This window comes from Saccopteryx bilineata, chromosome 1 (genome assembly GCF_036850765.1).
Source record: "Saccopteryx bilineata isolate mSacBil1 chromosome 1, mSacBil1_pri_phased_curated, whole genome shotgun sequence".
In the NCBI taxonomy this organism is placed as follows: Eukaryota; Metazoa; Chordata; class Mammalia; order Chiroptera; family Emballonuridae; genus Saccopteryx; species Saccopteryx bilineata.
In genome coordinates, this window is record NC_089490.1 from 301,146,973 (window position 1) to 301,168,316 (window position 21,344).

Consider the following 21,344-nt stretch of genomic DNA (forward strand, 5'->3'; position numbering starts at 1 on the left):
TAGGGGCCAGTCATGTTAGTATGGTGTGTGTGTGTGTGTGTGTGTGTGTGTGTGTGTGTGTGTGTGTGAAGTCACACGGGGAGGTGGCGGGGGAGGACGTGGGCAGTAGCAGCAGTGACAGTGAGGAACAGGTTATCTGGGCTCCATCTGGACTCATAGGACAGGGCCTTTCCTGTCTAGCCGAAGCTCACAGATCTCCCCAGCAACCACACCCTGGTCTCCCATCAGCTGGCCTGGCCTGTCTTGCTGGTTCTGGGACAGGCTGGGGCTGCTCACATGCACCTTGTATGATGCTCAGCAGACAGCTGACATCTATGTCCCCTCTGGCTCTGCCAGGGCTGGCAGCCACTGGGAGGCAGTGGAGTGGGGCTGTGAGCAGGGCAGGACAGGTGACCTAAGGGTCCTACCCTGCTCCCCTCGACCTTCCCACACTGCAGGAGCAACCTCTCCAACTCAAGGATCTCTTGTAATTGTCTGAGAAAAAGACTCTTCTGCCCCAACTAATGGACAGCTCCAAGCCCCAGCTGGTGGGCAGTCCTGCCTTTGTGTGTCACCCTCCTGGGCTGGGTGTGGGGACATTCGTTGGCAGCCTATGTTAGTGTGGGACGAGAGGGGCAAAGCAGAGGAAACCTATTGTCCCACTCACAGGCCAAGTTCATGAGTCACTTTTAGTGGAGCTGGCAGCATTGCCACCCATCCTGTGGGCCCTGAACACTTCACCCCACCTTGGCACAGCCTATGATCCCCATGGGGACCCTTAGGAGCAGCACTGAGCTGGGCTATGCCCTAGAATAGTGGTTACAAATCAGCCCTTCACGTTAGAATGTCCTGGGTGAGGTGTGTTTGGAGGGGGGCTGGGATAGAGGGGCTTATTTAGTACCTGGCGTTACCCTCGACCAATGAACCCAGAACCTCCAGGATAGCATCCTGGTGTTAGTGAGCGAGTGGCCAGGCTGAGAACATCCACCAGGGGGCGGCCTGTGGCTTTGCTCTGTGCCATTCCTTAGGGTTCCTACAAAAACCGTCACTGGCCAGCAGCCCAGGGTGGGGGCCTTTTCCTCTCCGGGTTGGATGAGTGGGGAGTCCTGAGGACTGGGGCGGGGCAGGTACTCCACAGACTGTCCCATCCTCCTACTCTTTGCAGTTGCCTGGCCGTTCTCCTTTACCCCAGACTAAGCGTTAGGGAAGACATAGTTAAAATTGCTCTTGGAGGTTCTGCCTTTCCTAGAACGTGCTGGAGAGGAAGAAGGAGGGGAGAGGCACAGTGCTGTTTGCCCCTTGTACCCTGAGGTCTGGGTCTGGCTCCCCATCTAGGGTGCAGATGAACCAGTGAAGGGATGTGAGCCATGTGAGCCGAGATCAATCCATGGAAACAGGGAGGAGTGAACCACAGAGGAACAACAGTATCTGTCTTACTTTATCGGAAAGAGTTTGAGGGAAAACCTTGAAGAAAGGAGTTACAAAAGTTAGATGATCTTTGTGCCTGTGGGGCAGCTTTGTTTGGCTTGCTAGCGGGTTTACCAGCTGCAAGCACTTGATTAGTGCATGAGCACGTGGCAGAGGCACGTGTGCATAGCCTATATAAGGCTACGGGTGCTTCCCCTGGGTGGCGAGTCTCCCAGACAGCTCTCCCACCACCATGAGGTGTGGTTTTCCTTGCTCCCTTGCCCTTATTGCGAATAGCAGATTTTCCTTTGTTTATTATCTCTTTCATTTTTGTTGTTTATTTGCTCCCCGTCTTTGTGAGCCTCCAATAAACGGGAATGGCCTGACGCTTTCTGGCTCCACAGTTTCTCTACTGTCTGACCAAATTCAATGTGGCCTGCCTGGCCTCGGCCACCAGCATTACAGTGCACCTGTTGTCCTATGAATGGCAGGGACCCCATGAGGATTCAGGCATGACTAGCCCTAGGAATCATTTCAGCTCTGAGGACCTGTGGGTCGGCTGTGTTAGGCTTGCTCATGGGTTACCAGCTGCAAGCACTTTGCTTGATTGGTATGTGAGTGCGTGGCTGCGCCATGTGTGTACAGCCTATATAAGGCTATGAGTGCTTGTGCTCGAGAGAGATGGGGGATTGCAGATGACAGATTGCTTTTGAGGGGCCATTTTGCTGTTTGTTTGCCTGAGAGGCAGTTTCCCCTGCCTCTGTGCTTGTCTGCCACTGTGAGACTTTATTAAACAGAATGGCCCTAATGCTTTCTGGCTCCACAGTTTCTCTACCATCTGCCTGACTCCAATATGGACCTGCCTGGCCTCGGCCACTGGCATTACAGGACCCCAGGGCCTGGGTTGAGATCATGAGACCCCTGCTTCCTGCACTTTCTTCCTCCGAGAGAGAGCTGGGGTAGGCATGCGAGGGCTGTTCCAACCAGCACAACCCTGCTGGTACCTCCTTCTCACTTGCAAACCACCAATTCCAGACACACACCCTTACAGGCACACACAGCATCACCCTGAGTCCCCTTTCCACAGCTGCCTTTTAATGGTTTTCTGGGGTGTTGAGAATTGGGTTATAGTGGGCCCTTGAAATTCTCAGGGAGAAAGTATGCAGTTGAATCTCAAACTCTGTTTGAGGGAGATTTGGGTCAAGCAGGACAGGAACTCTTTTTTTGTTGTTTTTTTTTGTTTTGTTTTGTATTTTTCTGAAGTTGGAAACGGGGGAGGCAGTCAGACAGACTCCCGCATGCACCCGACAGGGATCTACTGGGCATGCCCACCAGGGGGTGATGCTCTTCCCATCTGGGGCGTTGCTCTGTTGCAACCACAGCCATTCTAGTGCCTGAGGCAGAGGCCATGGAGCCATCCTCAGCGCCTGAGCCAACTTTGCTCCAATGGAGCCTTGGCTGTGGGAGGGGAAGAGAGAGACAGAGAGGAAGGAGAGGGGAGGGGTGGAGAAGCAGATGGGCACTTCTCCTGTGTGCCCTGGCTGGGAATCGAACCCAGGACTCCTGCACGCCAGGCCGACGCTCTACCACTGAGCCAACTGGCCAGGGCCAGGACAGGAACTCTTAAGTTACCTACTGTGCATTTCCGCTTGGACCTTCTACCCTCAATGTGTCCCAAACCAAGCATTCCCCTCCCCCGCCCCCACAAGCCTGTTCCTCAGCTGTGCTCCCACGTGTTCACTGAAGGTACCCCAAGTCCTAATGTAGGAGTTACCCCGGACCGGCCTGTCCAACAAAACACTCTCTGAGACGGTGGAACCTCCTCTCTCTGCAGCTGTTTAAGAGGATAGCCACCAGGTCTCCGTGCTATTGAGCATTTGAACTGTGGCTAGTGGCACCGAAGAAACATTATTTTAATTTCAGTAAGTTAGACTGAAGCAGTTACACTGAGTCTATACTCTCAAGATCCAGCGTGCTTCTCCCGACCTTTGAAGCCTTCTCTGACTGCCTGGTTAGAGATGGCCACTGTGTCGACATCCCATGCAGTAAGGTTCAGAGAGCCCGTGGCTGGCTCAGGATGAGCGGTGTCACTACGTGTGCTTATGTCTGCACACACAGTCCTCTCCAGGTATGCCGCCCCAGCTTACTGAACCAGGTCATGGCAGCATGGTTGTTGCTGTAAGCAGTAAGAGGAGAGGGTAGTTGCCAAACTGGGCTGAGGCACAGAGGGAGGCTCCCGGGAGCTGGGAAGTAGAGAGATAGAGGCTTTGAGGACAGACCAACCTGGGTACAAACCCTGCCGTGCCCCCACGAGTGTGTGACCTCAGTTTGCTGGGACTCTCAGCCTCGTGTGCATCATTGCACAGCTGTAATGCTTCTCTCACTGACTGGCAGGAACGACTGAGTCAGCTCCCATGTGGGCCAGGGGAAGGCAGCTGGGAGCACTCCACACATTGCTTTCTGACAGTTTCTCCCAAGTCAAAGGGATTTTTCTCTTGGAAGGGTGCACAGACAAGCCAGCTTCCGGATTCTCTTGGCAACATGCTCATTGTAATGCTGGCGGCTGAGGTCAAGGAGGTTCACATTAGATTTGGGCAGAGGGTAGAGACACTGCAGAGCCAAAAAGTGTCAGGCCATACCCATTTAATAAAGTCTCACAACAGCGGACAAGCACACAGGCAGGGGAAACCGCTTCTCAGGCAAACAAACAGGAAAATGGCCCCTCACAGTGGCTGGCTGGCTGGCTGGCTGGCTGGCTGGCTGGCTGGCTGGCTGGCGGGGGGGGGGGGGGGGGGGGGGGGGGGCAGACAACCTGCACTTCCCCAATTCCCCATCTCTCTCGAGTGCAAGCACCCATAGCATTATACAGGCTGTGCACACGTGCCTCTGTCACGTGCTCATGCACTAATCAAGCAAAGTGCTTGCAGCTGGTAACCCCTCCCGCAAGCCTAACACAGCTGCCCCACAGGCATGGAAGCCGCTGCCTATCTTCCTTGGCTGGTCAATCCAAGGGCAGAAGGGGCAGCCTTCCTGTACTCCTTGGCGTGTGTGACACAGATACCAAACCAGTGTCAGGCAGCTGTAGGGCAGGGGGAAGCCCCTCTGTAGGTTGTGCCCATTGACTCAGAACTTTGAGGACCATCTGTCAATTGGATTATCCTGAGCCCTAAGAGCCACACAGCAGGGTTAGTGTTAGCAAAGCAAGGTGGCCAGGTCTGCATCCAGCAGGGGAGGGGGGTGTCCAGGGCTGATGCTGGACCTCACTCTGCTTGCAGATGAGCAACAGCAGTGTAAGAGCAGTGTAAGGACTCACCCGCACAGGGAACGGCAGGAGGGTGAACACAGGGTGAGCAAAAGGAGGTTTACAGTTGTTTGTACCAAAAATAATACAATACTTAATAATGATACAAGAATAAACTCTTTACATACAACTTGTGGGGCAGCTGTGTTAGGCTTGCTCGCTGGTTTACTGGCTGCAAGCCCTTTGCCTGGTTAGTGTGTGAGCCCGTGGCAGCGCCACGTCTGTATAGCCTATACAAGGCTATGGGTGCTTGTGCTCAGGGGGATTGCGGATGCGCAGATTGCCTGCCTGTCACTGTCAGGGGCCATTTTGCTGTTCATTTGTCTGAGAGGCAGTTTCCCCTGCCTGTGTGCTTGTCTGCCATTGTGAGACTTTATTAAACAGAATTGTCCAACACTTTCCGGCTCCGCAGTTTCTCTACCGTCTGCTGGAATCCAATGTGGCCCTGACACCGGCACTACACAACTGTAGACCTGCTTTGGTGCACCCTGTGCAGCAGCTGAGGTGGGGGAGGTGGGGGAGGTGGTGGAGGTGGTGGAGGCAGCACAGGAGGGAGGGTTGGAGCTTCAGCTTAGATGGGGAGCAGGGCTGGGGCCAGGTTGGCTTTTTGGGCTTCTGTACTACAGAGTAGTATGGACCATGGAGTTTGTCAGCCCCAGGCTTTCCCCACTGTGGGGCAGTTGTGTTAGGCTTGCTTTCGGGGTTGCCAGCTGCAAGCACTTTGCTTGATTAGTGCATGAGCACGTGGCAGAGGCACGTGTGCGCAGCCTACGTAAGGCTATGGGTGCTTCCCTTGGGCGATGATTCTCCCAGACTGCTCTCCTGCCACCATGAGGTGTGGTTTTCTTTGCTCCCTTACCCTTACTGTGAATAGCAGATTTTCCTTTGTTTACTAGCTCTTTCACTTTTGTTGTTTATTTGCTCACCTGTCTTTGCGAGCCTCCAATACACGGGTATGTCCCGACACTTTCCGGCTCCGCAGTTCTTCCACCATCTGTCTGAATTCGGTGGGAACTTGCCTGGCCTTGGCCACCAGCATTACACCCGCCCTGGACAAAGCACAGAGCCTGGCCTCCACAGACCATTCTCATGGGGCCGACGGGAGGAGATGTTTCGAGTCGGGCCTGTTCAGGAGGACCCATACGGTGTGCATGCTGGAGCTTTGTTTCTACAAAGTCCCCAGCCCCTCCCCATGCCCCAAGTAGTGTCATCTTCCTCCCCTTCCCTGACCCTCATCCTTCCCTTCACCAGCAGCATCTACTCCCAAGGTGCCAAGGGGCTGCCCCCCTCACTCCAGCCTCATACACCTCTCTGGGTCTCAGGACAGAAACCAGGGGTAAAAATGGGGGAAATGCCCTAGCCAGTTGGCTTAGTGATAGCATGTCGGCCCGGCATGTGGAAGTCCCAGGTTCGATTCCTGGCCAGGGCACACAGGAGAAGTGCCCATCTGCTTCTCCACCCTTCCCCCTCTCCTTTCTCTCTATCTCTCCCTTTCCCACAACCAAGGCTCCATTGGAGCAAAGTTGGCCTGGGCATTGAGGACAGTTCCATGGCCTCCACCTCAGGTGCTAGAATGGCTCTGGTTGCAATGGAGCAATGCCCCATATGGGCAGAGCATCGCCCCCTGGTGGGCATGCTGGGTGGATCCCGATCGGGCTCATGTGGGAGTCTGTCTGACTGCCTCCCTGCTTCTCATTTCAGAAAAATACAAAAAAAGGGGGGGCAGCTTCCAGCGAGTACAGTGGCCCTGCAGCATTTCTGGTGGACACAGAGTGGCCCAGCCCCACTGGCAGTAAAAGGCCTCTGCAGATGCCAGCTTCAGTGCTGAGTAGCAGAGCTGGGAGGGGAGAGGGAGTGTGAGGGTGACCCTGTTCCCTGACCTCCCAAATCCCAAAAGTCAAAAAAGCCAGGGTGGTGTCCCACTGAAAGATGGTCTGCTCACTCCCCACCAGCTCCCTACTTCCCTGGGCCCCCCAAACCAGAACCAGGGCATCTGCTTGGCAGGAGCAGACCTCCAGGCACAGGGTCCTTGGACGCTGGCCTCCTGCTGCTGAAACCCACTGCCCTGTCCCCCACCTCTCCCCACATACACTCAAAAAGGCCACTGGACTACTCACAGGCACCAAAGGCATCCTAAAAGTAATCCAGAATGGTTTTTCTACCTCTATTTCTCTTTTCAAAAATCTTCTGACCACACTAGCCTTCTCCAACTTTGCTCCAGGCCAGTCAGGAAATGGATGGAGTGGATAATATAAGACAACAGAGTCAGAAGACCTGATTCAAAGGCAGCCCAGCCACCAGGCAACCACCCTTTGAGAGAGGCTTCTCCCCTGTGGCGGGATCACCTGGACCCACCCTGGGGACTCTGAGGACAGGAGATCCGTGGGGCAGGGCCCACCACGGCCCCGGGTGGATGGGAACTAACACCACAGACACAGCCCAGGTCTTGGGGCTGGAAGGCAGAGAAGCAATGGGGCACAGGGCTGGGCCATGCTCCCTGGGGCAGGGACGGATGGGCAAGGGTACCAGCAGGTGAGCACACTGGAAGTGCCCGCCAGGCAGGCCAGTCTTTACCGCCCCTAGTTGCTGGGAACTGGCTGCCTTGTCCTGAGACCACCAGGGAAGCAGGATCAGCAGGTGCTTCTTTGGGGACCCCCTGACCCACCGTTAAGGAAGTCCTCCAAGCAGGCTTCTTGCCCTCACCAATTCCTACCTACCTGTCAAGGCACAGCAAGGCCACCGCATCTACGTCATGTCACCCAGATGCATGGTGCCCGGCACTGGGTGGCCGAACGGGGTGTCCCATCCAGTCAGGGCTCTGCCAGAAGACGTGGAGCTTTTACAGTGAAGTGTGGTTAGCACCCCTCACACTGCAAACCTCGTGAAGGCAGGGACCATGCCCGCCTTCCTCACCACTTTACTCTCAGCATCTCGCCCAGGGCCGGGCACAGCAGTTGCCCCATGAATAGTCACTATGACAACAGCTGGTGGATGGACGGATGGATGGAGTTATTCCTGCATGACATGCCTTCCCAATTCCCAGGATGTCCCCCCAGCCACTGCCACCTGGAGGAGCCCACTGGGGAAGAATGAGGCTGGACGCTCTGACACCTTGTAGTCACGTGCAGACCTCTGAGAGGACATGTGCAAGGTGCCCAACGGTGCCTGGCCAGAAAGGCTAACTTCTTTAAGGGGTGCTTTTGGGGAGGCTGGAGGGACTCCACCTGCAATAAAGGCAAAGGAGTGATCCTTTGATTAAATGGAATTCTACGAGAAAGACAGGCACAGGGCAAAGCAGAGAGGAGAGGAAGCCAGGGCTGCAGCCTGCCCAGCCTCCAGTTCCCTCCTCCCACCCCTGCTGTCAGGGCACGTGGTCAGGGCCTCTCCGGAAAGAGCCAGAACCTGGGGCGGCCCCCCCACCTTGGCATGCCTGGGCCCCACACGCATTCTTTTGCCCTTGAAACACAGGGGTGGGGTGGGGATGAGGGTGGAACCCAGTCTTCCCCCTGCCCACTCTAGCTGTCAATCTGCTGTCTGGCAGAAAGACTTGAAGCATCGTGACAGCGGTAGGCAACTCTCCCCAATCCCGCCTCCCGCCCATGCCTGCCCTATTGCCCTCTTCTCCCTGCTCAGCTGCTCTGAGGGTGCCTTCCTCCCCTCTCCCACCCATCTTCCTCCCTCCTTTCCTTCCTTCTTTCCTTCCTTTCTTCCTCCCTTCCTCCCTCCTCCCCTCCCCTCCCCTCCATCCCCCCTCCCTCCCTCCCTTTCCTTCCTTCCTCTCTCCCTTCCTTCCTTTCTGTTTTTCTCTCTCCTTTCCTTTGTCATCCCTTTCAGTCCCCACATGTGATAAACCCGTGTGATCTTGTAAGATTTCTAATGATGAGAGGAGCTTTTAAGCTCCCATCCAGGCCAAGATCTTTTTCAGACTGAGGACGTGGCGTGCGTGTGTGCCGTCTGTGTGTGTCTGTGTGTGTTGGCTACGGCATGGGGTTCAGCAGCTGAGAGGTCCTGGGGTTTGTAGCCACCTTGGGGATCTGCTGTCTTCCCCAGAAGGTGGCTACTGGGTTACTGACTCCTGAGGGACTAGTGTTGCCCACCTTCTGGAGTTTTTTGAGGACAGGAAACACTCTTAGAGCTCGGGGCTACATGGAGGTTCAAAGAAAATATCAACGGCCATAATTAAACATTCAGGGCAAGTTCAGTGCTCCAAACTTTGGTGCTAAAAATACTGTATTCAGCATGCAAATTATGCCCTGCCAGCTCCCTGAGCCCGAGCCCGTGGGTGTGCAGCCTTGTTTGTTATCACTGCGGTTACTCCCAAGGTGGTAAGGATATTCCTCCTTCACGAGCTGACTTGTATTTCACTTTTAAAAAGCCAAATTCCTGTTGTTGGGTAGTTCCCGTGTCATGACCCCAAAAGGCTTGGAGCTGCGACTGGCTCGCAGGTTGAGAGGAGGGAGGACAGAGCCACGTCACTCAGGGCCTCCCTGCCCCTGCAACCCACCCCAAACAGGGTCCTGCTGTGGCACAGAAGACCGGGCGAAGGGCAGACACAGACACAGCACAGCCGGCACCTCGAAGATACCTCCTCCACGGAGCCTTCTCTGCCCTGGTGGGCAGGAGGGCTGAGGGCTGGGCCTGCGGAGGTGCACCTGCATGGAGGGGCAGGTGGGGGTGGGGCAGCCCGGCTCCCTCCACAGGTCCCCACTGCCCTGCTGGGCATGCTTGGGAGTCCCGCTGGAAATGCTCTCCCTGCCATCTGGGCTGACAGGGGAGGGTCAGAGCCACCCAAGAACAGGAGTCGAGCACTCAGGGCAGCTTGTTAGGAGGAGACGGGGACGAGGGAAGGACCACCGGGCGGCACACACATCTCTGCAGCCCTCCTGGACCAGCCTCTCTTCTTTCCTCCAAAGTCCTGCCCACCCAATGGCCCTGGCCAGGTCACCCTTCTGGGAGGGTCTACGCCTCTCTGACTCTATGGCCAGTCCAGAGACAGGGCTTTGCTACCACAGCTGCTGCAGAGGACGTAGGTGGCACCGCGCCTTTCCCCACAAGGGGCCGCCCATGTGACTGTTGTCAAAGTTTTATTAGTTTGGAGCATGTGTGATGATGTTACAGAGTCTGGGACCTGCCCCCCACCCCAAAGCTGCAGCTTCCCCTTGTCCCTCAGGACAGGGCCAGGCCAGATGGCTGTCAGCAGGCTCTTAGCTGGGAGTCCTCTAAGGCCGAGGCCATGGAAGAGAAGGGCAAAAGGAGGAGAAAAGAAAAGTGGTTTTTGTGGCAGAGTATGGCGGGGAGAAGTCCCCCAAGATCTCAGGCACCCCAGCCCAGGCCCCCAACAGAGTCACAAGCCACTTTCCCTACCCACCCCCAGACTGGCCAGACAATTGCTACAAGAAGGGGTGCGCCCAAGTCCATCATGACATCATGAGGCGGCAGAGTGGGCTTTGGGTAGGGATTCATTCCCTGTGGAAACCCCCGGGGCCCACCCCTCATGAGGTGTGGAGTGAGTGGGCCAGCTCAGGACCCACTGTGGTGGGCGGCGGAGGCTCCTGTCAGGAGGCAGAGGGAGCAGCGATGTTTGGCTTGGGCTTCCCTGGGGTCTTCCTATGATCTGGTGTTTACATGGGTCTCCTCAGACTGAAGTTAGCCAGAGCCTCGGTAAGAGCTCTGGCTTTCCTGGTGTGGACCTCGTGGTTATGAAGTATCCGTCCCTTCCTGCTGCCCACTCTAGCACAGACCTGTGCAGACCAGGCTGAGCCCTGACCCTGGCCCCAGCACCCAGAGCCCCAAAGGAAGGTCAAAAGAGGTGGCTACATCTTTGGTGCCTAGGAGAAGGGGTCTGGGAGTGGAAGGGGCTCTGTGAGGGCCCCTGAGCCACAGGGTCCAGCCCAAGGGCTGGCACCATGTCTGGCTCTCTGCCACCTTAGCAGAGTGAGGGTGTTCAGGCAGCGAGGGGCACGGTGCCAGGCTAACACTGCAGGGCCTGCTCGACAGAGAGAAGTCCACCCACAGCCTCCTGACCACAGCACAGGGGACTGGGCCTGGGCCACGGTGCCAGGCTAACACTGCAGGGCCTGCTCGACAGAGAGAAGTCCACCCACAGCCTCCTGACCACAGCACAGGGGACTGGGCCTGGGCCACGGTGCCAGGCTAACACTGCAGGGCCTGCTCCACAGAGAGAAGTCCACCCACACCCCCCTGACCACAGCACAGGGGACTGAGCCTGGGCAGCCTGGGCTGGGCGGTGGGCAGCTGGGTCAGCAGTGCAGGATCTTCATGAAGGCCTTGCGGAACTCAATGTTGAAGGTCGTATAGATGATGGGGTTCACGGCGCTGTTGACGTAGCCCAGCCACGTGAAGGCGCTGTACAGGACAGGCGGGATGTCGCAGTCACAGTGAATGTTCAAGATGTGCGTGATGAAGAATGGCAGCCAGCAGATGATGAACACACCTGGAGGAGAGTGCGGCCATCAGGCTGGCCCAGGGCCGGGTGCCGGGGGGCGGGGGGCTGGGTTGGGAGGGCCCACACTCAGTGGGCACCCGGATTGTGTGCTGGAGTTACAGCCCAGGGCAAGAGACCTGCACTGTCCCCCAAATCGATGTCTGCCCCCAACACTCTGCTGAACTCAGGACCACCCGCTTGGGTGGGACCCTGGGTGTCAAGTCATTGTGTGCACACAATGCTCCACAGGCACTCTGGGGGTCCCTGGGGATGGAGGGGTGCCCAGGAAGGGCAGAACTACAGAACAGAGCCCCTGTGGACTGGAAGCGTCCTCTGTTCCTCCTGGCAACATGGCAGCACAGTCAGTGATCACCCAGCTCCTTCGCCTGTTGTGACTGTGAGCCCTCCCGTGCCTGCTCAAATCACAGGGCTGTCGGGAGGTCAGAGGGTGGCTGTGGAGAGCACCGCACACAGAAGGTGGGGTCCCATCAGTCCTTCCTGTTCCCAACCACCCCTATCAGCGCAGCCTTGACACTTGACCGTTATTATCTGGTTTTCTAGGGACTTTTACTTGAGCACCTGCCTCACTGATGGGACCTGCTGACAGAGCCATGCTCTCACTTAGGCCGGGCCCTCCATTGCGGCCCTTTTTAAAATTATTACAGCTCTGGCCCCACAGGTCTTGGTTAAGGTCAGGGGAACTGATTTTCTCAATTCTTAGAAAAAGCAGTATTACCAAAGACCATAATGATAACCCCATGTGTGCTGTTTAGCAGTTTATAAAATGCTTTCACTACCATCTGTCATTTGATGACCACAACAACCTTGAGAAGTAATTTAAACCCTGACCAGTTGGCTTAGAGTGTCGGCCTGGCATGTGGATGTCCCAGGTTCGATTCCCCATCAGGGTACACAGGAGAGGCGACCATCTGCTTCTTCATCCCTCCCCCTCCCTCTCTCTCTCTCTTCCCCTCCTACAGCCATGGTTCGAGGATGGCTCCATGGAGCCTCTGCCTCAGGTGCTAAAAATAGCCCAATTGCAAGCATGGCCCACATGGGCAGAGCATCCCCTCCTCTCACTTGGAAAAGAAAAAGAAAGAGAAGTAATTTTATCTACTGATGGGACTAGAGAGAGAAAGTAACTTATCTGGGGTCATGAGATTTAGGGGTCATTATGGTAGATTGATCAAGTTCCCATACTTTATTTATTTATTTTTATTATTAAGTGAGAGGTGGGAGGCAGAGAAAAAGACTCTCGCATGAACCTTGACTGGGATCCACCCGGCAAGCCCACTATGGGGCTATGCTCTGCCCATCTGGGGCTGTTGCTCTGTTGCTCAGCAACTGAGCCATTTTAGTGCCTGAGGTGAGGCCGTGGTGTCATCCTTAGCACCCAGGGCCAACTTGCTCAAATTAGCCATGGCTGTGGGAGGAAAGAGAGAGAGAGAGAGAGAGAGAAAGAAAGGGGAGGGGTGGAGAAGCAGATGGTTGCTTCTCCTGTGTGCCCTGACTGGGAATCAAACTTAGGACTTGCACGCACATGGCTATTGCTCTACTGCTGAGCCAACCGGCGAGGGCCAAGTTCCCATACTTTACAGTCAGACTACCTAAGTTTAAATTAAAGTTAAAATGGGTCCTCCTGGGTCAAGTTATGGGACCACTCTAAACCTCAGGTGTCCCATCTGTAAGCTGAGCATAATTGTAGAACCCACCCAATAGGTACACGAGGAGGCGTGGGCTGGGCTTGAGAAAGTAGCAGTCCCATGACCCACCAATCACGGATAGGAAGAGGGCAGCAGGTAACGGGACCTGCAGTGAGGGGTCCATCCCTCAGCCAGGGCAGCAGGGCTGGGCCGGAGCCAGCAGCGCGGCCAGCTCACCGAGGACGATGGCGAGCATCTGGGTGGCTTTCTTCTCCTTCTGCTGAGAGAGCTTCCTGCGGCTCAGCGTCTTCAGCGAGGTCCGGGTCTTGCCGTTGGGCATGGACTGGATCTCGAAGATCTTAGCAATCTTGGGGTGGTCTTTGGCATGCCCATTCTTCTCGGGTTTGGCGGGGCTGTCAGGAGTGCTGTGGAAGCCATGGTGGGACGGGTCGGGGAGGGTCAGCTGGTGGTGGCTGGGCGGGATGGGGCTGTACCTGGTCCTCTCGGGGGGGCTGGTGCTGGACAGCATCTCCATCTCCAGCTCCTGTGCTCGGCGGGCAGCCTCCTGCATGAGGCGGGGGCTCTGGGTGAAGCCGGGCAGGTGCTCAGGCAGTAGCCACCCAGCCTCAGCTGGCCTCCCCTGGCCCCGCCCAGCTCTTCCCTATCTCCCTCTTCAGTCTTCAGCAAACATCCCAGGTCACGCCGCCCCAGATTCAGGGAGGGTGACCACTGGGAGGCAGGAGCTCTCTGGGTACAGGCCCCAGGCCCCACGGCAGTCCTTGCCTGCAGGGTCATCGGGTTCCCTTCCCAGAGCAATCCTTATGCATCCTCAGTGACCCCACAACCACTCTGCAGGGGCTTACTCCCCCTGCCCTCCCCTTTTATTAACTAGACAACACTTCTTGAGTGCCAGTTCAGTGCCAGGTGCCAGGTAGGCTGCTCAGCATAGAGTACCACTGATGCTCAGTGCCCGCCTCCAGACACTCATGTTCAAACTGCATTGGGGATGCTCCTGACCTTCCTGTCCCCTGACCTGAAGCACCCGCAGCAGCACCCACACAGGGCTCCACGTCTCCTGGTGCACTGAGCGAGGTGCCAGGGGAGTCCGTGGGCCCCACAGGCTCCTGCTGGGCTGACCCAGCGGGCCCTGCCGTGGACCCACCCATGGCCTACCAGGTTCTCCCTTAGGTCTCTTTGTTCCGGGCATCAGCGTCTCAGCCTGAGCTGCTGAAATGCAGCCTCACCCTATGCCCAGGTGGCACACCTGGGGCACCACCTCAGCCCCAATCCAAAGTTCCTGTTTTGGCAGGTGAAGGGTGGGCCTGCTTCCTGAGGACACCTGGCCTGGACTTCATGTGTGGCCTGCCCAGGGAATGGGACACCTGGTGCTTGGACCCTGGTGCTGACCGTTGGGCAAAGCCAGGGCCTGCTGTGATTGTGCACCCCTGGGATCTGTGAGAGGCTGCACTTGACACCAGCCCTGTGGCTGCTCAGCTCCCCTCCCCCAGCCCGGTCTCCAGCCCCAGAGCCTGCCCCTGGTAAAGATGGCACATGTGGGCAGAGGGCATCGGAGGCATGGATTTCAGAGACACCTAAGACTGGGCTTGGATATGCGCTCCCACCAACTAACTAGTTCGCCTTGGGCAAGTCACCCAACTTCTCTGAGCCTCTGTGTCCTCCTGTGAAAGGACCAGTAAGACTTACCACCCAGGGTTGCTGTGAGGATTTGGGGAGATAACAGAAACATGGTAAGTGCTCAGTGAATGGTAACAGCCATTCTTACTGTTTTTATCATGTTATTAAAGGCCAAGTCCTTTCTCCCAGTCATTTTCTTGTGCTGCAGGGACCTCTTGGTGCCTTGCAGAATTGAGCTCTCTTGCCCCACGCCTGGAGAGTTTGGCCGCAGTTGAGGCGATGGTGGGGGATCCCAGAAAGTGTGTGTCTCCCTGACCAGTGGTGAGGTTTCTGAGAATTGTGGCTGGTGGTTTCCACTAGGGCAGAAAGACCTGGCTGTGGGGCCTGACCTAAGCACTTACCACTCTCCGCCTGCTCACAGGGAAACTGCCATTAGACTTCATGACAACGGTGCAGAGTTTCATGTCCTCGGGGTGAGCACAGCTGCCCTGTGGAGTGAGCCAGCACACCGGTCATGACGGGGAAGTGGGTGGGGACAGACACCCAAGGCTGGGTAGTCAAACTGGGCACAGAGGCTCAGAGAGGAGCGGGGAACAGAAGGGAGGGGCCTGAGGAGGCAACCAAGGTAAGGGAGAGGGGCAGCCCTGCAATAAGAAGAGGTGGGCAGGAAGGGGGACAAATGAGCCCTGACTTTTATGGAGCGCCTGCTACCGGTCTGGCACCACGCTAGGCACACTCACATCGTTCTCACACCGAATCCTCAAGAGTACCCTGTGAGGTTGGTGTTATGATTCCTTCCCATTTGACAGATAAGGAAACCGAGACTCAGAGAAGTTAAGCAAGTTGCCCAAGGTCACTCAGTAGAACAAGTGGCAGTGCCAGGATTCGGACCTGATGTGTCTAACCCCAAATTTCCTGTTCCTTCCATGCCCACACAATGTCTTCCTCGGGGAGGGCTGAGCAAAGGAGAGAATGCACAAGACACGAGGCGGGGGTAGATGAAAGAGGGGCAGAGTAGAGAAGCAGAAAAGAACGGGGAGGAGGAAGGAGGTGTGCAAAGAGGGAAGCACAGGGGTGTGGATGGCCAAGGGGATGGGACAGAGGCATCGGCAGGCGGGACAGACAGACAGAGGGGCCAGAGTGAGGGAGGGAGAAGGAGACACAGAGAAAAAGAGGAGTCCAGGGGGGCGCCAAGCAGAGGAGGATTTAATGGCGGGCACACTGGGTGCGTGCCCTTGGCCCCAACTTCTGAAGGGCCTCACAAAACCCCTGTGGGGTTTTTTTCTAATGTAAGGGGCCCAATATTTTATTCTGCACCTGGGGCCTCAACCAACCTTAATCTGCCTCTGGTGACAAGGGCCGCTGTGTTCAAAGACCTGGTCCACGCACAGACTCCTCCATCTGGGTCGCTTCTACCACCCTCTGCACCTCCCATCCCTCGAGATTCAAGTCCCTCCATGGAACTGTGCCCTGCTCAGAGCTCCCCCAGCCTGGACACCTCCTGCTGTGGAGCCCCAGTCCCCACTGAGAACTGATGAGCCACCTCAGGGATGGTAAGTGGGGACAGTGGAGAGGAGGAGCTTAGACCTTGAGTGGGGTCTTCAGGTTGGCCCTGAATGCCCGGCTGCTGCGCTTGGTGTTGACCCGCTTCCGGCGCCTCCGGAGGACAATGTAGATCTTGATGTAGACCAGCAGGGTGACGATGAAGGGTACATAGAAGGAGACGACGGAGGAGTAGACCACGAAGGCGGGGTTGGCAATGATGCACTCGCTCTGTTCTGGAGGAGGGAGAGCCCCAGGTGGCAGGTCAGCAGGCCCAGGGCCACAGCGTCCACCGAGAGAGCAAGGGCAAGGATATAGAGCCTATACTAGATGTCTACGGTTGCCTGGAGGTATTAGATACAAATACACGTGCAGTGTACATCACGGCATTAAAAACACAACTCGTGAACCTGACCAGGCAGTGATGCAGTGGGTAGGGCATCAGCCTGGGGCACTGAGGACCCAGGTTTGAAACCCCAAGGTCGCCGACTTGAGCGCAGGCTCACCAGCTTGAGCATGGGATTATCAACATGATCCCAAGGTCACTGACTTGAGTCCAAAGGTTGGTGGCTTGAGCAAGGGGATCACTGGCTCGTCTGGAGTCCCCCGGTCAAGGCACATATGAGAAAGCAATCAATGAACAACTAAGGTGCCGCAATGAAGAAGTGATGCTTCTCATCTCTCCCTTTCTGTTTCTCTATCCCTATCTGTCTCTCTCTCATCCTTTCTTGTAAAAAAAACCAAAAAACAAAAACGAAACTGAAAAAACAATAGCAAAAAACAACAACAACCATAAGCAAAAAGCTGAGCTGTGACTGCTTCCCAGTTCCTCCATTACTATCCCCTCATTATGTCGTCATTAGTTCTGCCGTCTATGAGCACACAGCTGGAGCCTGAATGTGTGGGAAAGGTACCTGGAGAAAATTATTTTAAGAGAGCAAGCCATTATTTTAGTTTTTCCTGTATACCGGGGGGAGATCTGCCACCAAACAGGCCACCGGGTCCTGTTTGCTAAACTCACCTGTGTTCCACTGTGTTCCCAAGCTTCCTTCCAGGTCTAGTCGGTGTCTGTCACCCATCTCAGGGACTCTCCACACTAACCCAGGCATCTTTAGACCTACTGCCTCCTACTGCAATCCCCACAGGAGCTAGATTTGGCACCACGCACCTTTAGGACTTCACTGTGTACTATAGTCCTGCAATGGTCTCCAGGGGCACATCTGCCTGCTTCTGCCACCCTGAAGAGCGTGAGCTGGATGCCAGGCCCACAGGCGGGCCTGGTGCCTCTTCTATCTGAGATGCTCAGAATGCCTCGCGAAGGGCTGGCCACAGAGCACTAGCCTCCTGCTTGTTCCCCCTTTTGCTCCCAGTGGCTGAGGTGTGGCCTGAACTCCCCAGCCCTGGGGCTGCAGCCTCATTACACAGACACCACAGCCAGGGCACCTCCCATGTGTGCATATACACAACACCGTGCACATGCAGTCTGTGTGGCTATCTGACCTGCTTCCACCTAACAGAGTTGAAAAGGGCCAGACACCCCCCTAAATTATTACCCCCATGCTTCACCCAATTCCACTGTGCCCCAAGCCACTGCTCCTCTCTGGCCCAACCAGGTACAACACGGAGTCAGGCTTAGCCCAGGAGACCCGCCCTGGCCTCAGTCCAGCGTGGCAAACAGGCCCCCATGGACACCACTAGATGTCTACCATGTCAGTGCCAGGGGCTCAGCCCCCTCAGGGTCCAGCAGAGATCTTGGCAGACAGAGGCACAACTCACCTGTGTTGTTGAGTCCAAAGAGCATTGGGCAGGAGATGGTGAAGGACAGGACCCAGACGATGGCGATCATGACAGTGACCCGGCGCTTGGAGCTGTAGCGGGTGTTGTACAGCATGGGCATGGCCACGGCCGTGTACCTGCAGGCACAGGACAGGGCACCTCACTCTGCAACAGGCCCAGCCAGAGACTCTACTCTGGGGGACCATTGGCCCACCTCCATGGACCTGCCTGTCTACTCTAAGTAAACCCTCCTTCCTGTCCCCAGCTCAGCAGCGAGGACATCGGGTGCTGCCCGATTAACTGCCTAACGACTAACCGGTCACCATGAATCCTGGACCACATCTTTTGCTGCAGTCACCGGGCTTGGATGCTAGGCCTTGTGGGGAGCCATGGCCGGGTCTTTGTGCTTTGGAGCCCGTACCTCCTGGGCCTGTGCTGGGCCCACTGAAAACGGAGGTGTGTGTGGGTGTGTTGATGCCTGGTCCCTCTGAGCATGGGTCGAGCCCCGCTCAGCAGAAAACAGTGACAACGGCCATTGTCCGTGAACCTTCACATCCTCCTAGCCAGCACTTCTTGCACAGTAGCTCGTTTTGTCTTCTAAGAACCCCACAAGGGGAGCAGGGCCGGGGCCTCTGGGAGCCCGCATGGCCTGCGTGTGCAAATTAGTGAGAAGCTCTAAGGATGTCACTCAGCGAGGTGAGCACAACCTGGGCCCTGGGCCACGTGCCGAGCTGCATAGCTCCAAATGGGCGGTCTCATCGTCCTTGGTTTCTGGACAATGACACCACGGTTCTGAGAACTTTCACAATCTGCGTAAGGTTACCTAAGCAGAAAGTGACAGAACTAGAGCTTTAGTCGGAATCAAGTGCTTTCTCCTCCATCCCAGCCCGGGTGTTGTTGGTAGCTGTCTGTAAGATGGCACTTTCCCAACCAGACACACCGCACCTACATATGTGTGCATGTGTGCACGCACACACATACACACGCACAAGTGCACAAACCCATGGACTCATAGGCACAAAGATAGCCACACACAGCACCACAGACAGAGCCTGACCCTGAAGGGGGGGAGGCAGCCAGAGAGGTGAATGGCCTGGGTCGCCTCCCCCACCCTCACTGAGCTCACCTGTCGATACTGATGGCACACAGGTTCAGGATGCTTGCCGTGCACATCATGACGTCCAGAGTGACGAAGATGTCACAGTGAATCCTGCTGAATTTCCACTCTCCCACCACCTGGGGACAAAGCAACATGACAGGTGGACAGTAGAGGGGAGATTAGCTGAGGGCAGTGCTCAGTCCTCCCGGGGGAGGTCACGCCATGGGCTCAGAGGGCAGCCATGAGGTCTTGTGCGTCTCCACCAGGGGTCTGGAGACGAGGAGCAGCAATGGGGAGTCATGCCTGTGATGTCTGAGGCCCTTGCCTAGCCCCTCTCCTCCTAGACATCTAAGGCAACATTGTGCCAGGAACTGTGCTAGAAGAGAGATGACCCGCTACACTCAGGGCTTCGATGTTTTTTATCCATAACACATCTGTGTGATCATCTGGAGACCCAAGTTTACCAAGCAGGAAACCCAGCCTCAGAGCAGGGCAGCGACTTGCCCAGGCCTTTCAGCTCAGCATCTGGTCCCGCTCGGGCCAAGGTTTCTCGGGGGATCAGGCAGCTCCCTAGGTGCCCAGCACAGAGCATGGCACAGGGTTGGGGCCCACTAAGTGTCTGTTAAGAACAACAGTGAAGACAATGACCCTATGAAACAGGGATGACATTTCTGCTCCTTGTGATACCTGAAGAATGAAAGAAGGAGTCTGGGCTAGGGCTGCCGGCCTGGCAGAAAGCGCTGGGGAGGGCTGGAGCAGCACAGCCATGGGGTGGGGTGGGAGGGGCCCAGCTCCTGGCAGGAGCACTTTCCTCCTGCCCCTCCCCTGCCCCACCACACACACACACACACACTCCCGTACCCTCCCCCCACGCACACCCCCAGCCCACACCGCTGTTCACAGGCATTCAAACTCACACTGCCCTGGCAACTTTGGAAGTCTGGGGCGGCCCCATTCCTGAGCACAGAGTCGGAACAGGAGACACACGTGGGCCTCCACCCACAGGAGAAGAGGGGCGGCAAAGCAGCTCAGAAATGGGCAGGGCAGCAGCCACACCGCATGTCACAGCTCAGCAGCAGGCTGGACCGTGACCCGCTCGTCTCAGCGCTGCCCTCTGTCCCGCTCTGGGGCACTGAAGCTCAGTGGCAGGCACCACAGCAGCTGTTGTTGAGTGGGGAAGAAACAGCAGCCTCCCCTGGGAGGCAGGAAGCCTGGTGGCGCTGCCTTCTCTGGCTCACATGGGGCCCGTACCAGGCTTCTCCCGTGTCACAGCAGCAGGGTCCCTACACCTCAGAGCAGCGCTGCTCGGGTGGGCAGGAGCAGACCGTCCTGTGAGGCGGATGGGGATAGAAGGGCTTCCCTGGCATAAACAAAGTCTACATGTGGCACCACGGGGAGAGTTCTGGGCCCATCTGGCCTATGCCCCCTGGAGCCGCTCCTGGACTAGTAGGTTGGAGCCGCTTTCATGTCCCCGGGGACCTTGGTCCTCTGTCCTCCCTATCTTCTCTCCTTCCTGTAGACACTCAGCGTGTGCAGAGCTCTGTGCTAGACTCCAGGGTACAGTGCTGAACAGAACTGACAAGTCCCTGCCTCTAAGGAGCTCTCCACCCCCTCCCCCAAGGTCCTTCTGGGCCGAGAACAAGGGCGGGCTGTCCTGCACGTCTCAGGGGCGGCTGCCCCAGAGCGCAGTCGGGCAGGTGGCTGACTCAAAGACCCGAGGGACCGTGCTGGCCGCCACTGTTTCTGCAATGCCTACCACGGGCATGTGCTTCATCTCCTGTATGATTCTCAGAACTCACACAGCAGGGACTGCTATGTCCAGGCCTTCCCTGCCCTGGGGACACACTACTCACTAACATTTTGCTCCCTTGACGCTGAGACCAGCAGGACAGGCCTTTGAGCTAACTGGACCCCAATAATCAGCAGCACATATGAAGCCCTTCCTGTGTGTCAGGCACTGTCCCAGCACTCACACCTCCCATCTGTGGGCTGTGACAGCAAGCCTCTGAAGTTAAGGTGTGGCTGGTGCACCTCAGAACCCCAAGTGCCTTGTTTGTCGCCTGGATAACTCCTCTGGAAGCCCCATCCCCCTGCACACGTGCCGAGTACCACATCACTGTGGTGCCCCCACACCTCCTGTGGGGACTGTCCCATCGTCACCTCTGTCAGACTGCACCATCACGGGCGACCCATCTCCTCCCTGAGGCGGGGGGAGGACGTATCATTGCTTAGTGCATGTCGAACGAGTGAGCCAATGACTCTGGGGTCTTAGCTGGTCCACTTCTCGACCCCACATGCTCATCTGGAAAATGCACACAGTGAACCCTCCCCCCCAGAAGGCCGGGAGGCTGCGATGGCATGGCACACACCACCGGGTGGTCCTGACTAGTCTCTCAGGGGCTTCTCCGGATGGAAAGCGGTAGAGTCGGGAACTGAACCCAGTCCTCCCACTCCCAAACCAGTGTGCTCTCCATACACTGACTGTGATAAACAAGGCGCATCCAGGTCTACCCTAGA

General features: G+C 56.6%; 1 protein-coding gene across 3 annotated transcripts in view; it reads right to left on the bottom strand.

Moving 5' to 3' along the window:
* Nucleotides 1-9,787: 9,787 nt before the first annotated feature.
* The window catches only part of DRD2 (dopamine receptor D2), a 72,883-nt gene continuing 61,326 nt past the window's right edge, over nucleotides 9,788-21,344 (bottom strand). For 2 of the 3 annotated variants that reach the window (XM_066253627.1, XM_066253629.1), the window contains exons 3-8: nucleotides 18,855-18,964; nucleotides 17,729-17,865; nucleotides 15,998-16,188; nucleotides 14,812-14,898; nucleotides 13,013-13,340; nucleotides 9,788-11,141 (exon numbers count right to left, since the gene is read on the bottom strand). In XM_066253627.1, coding sequence (XP_066109724.1) covers nucleotides 10,948-11,141; nucleotides 13,013-13,340; nucleotides 14,812-14,898; nucleotides 15,998-16,188; nucleotides 17,729-17,865; nucleotides 18,855-18,964 — 1,047 coding nt within the window. In that variant the 3' untranslated portion in view covers nucleotides 9,788-10,947. The remainder of the gene's footprint in view (nucleotides 11,142-13,012; nucleotides 13,341-14,811; nucleotides 14,899-15,997; nucleotides 16,189-17,728; nucleotides 17,866-18,854; nucleotides 18,965-21,344) is intronic. The other variant, XM_066253630.1, reaches the window with a different exon arrangement.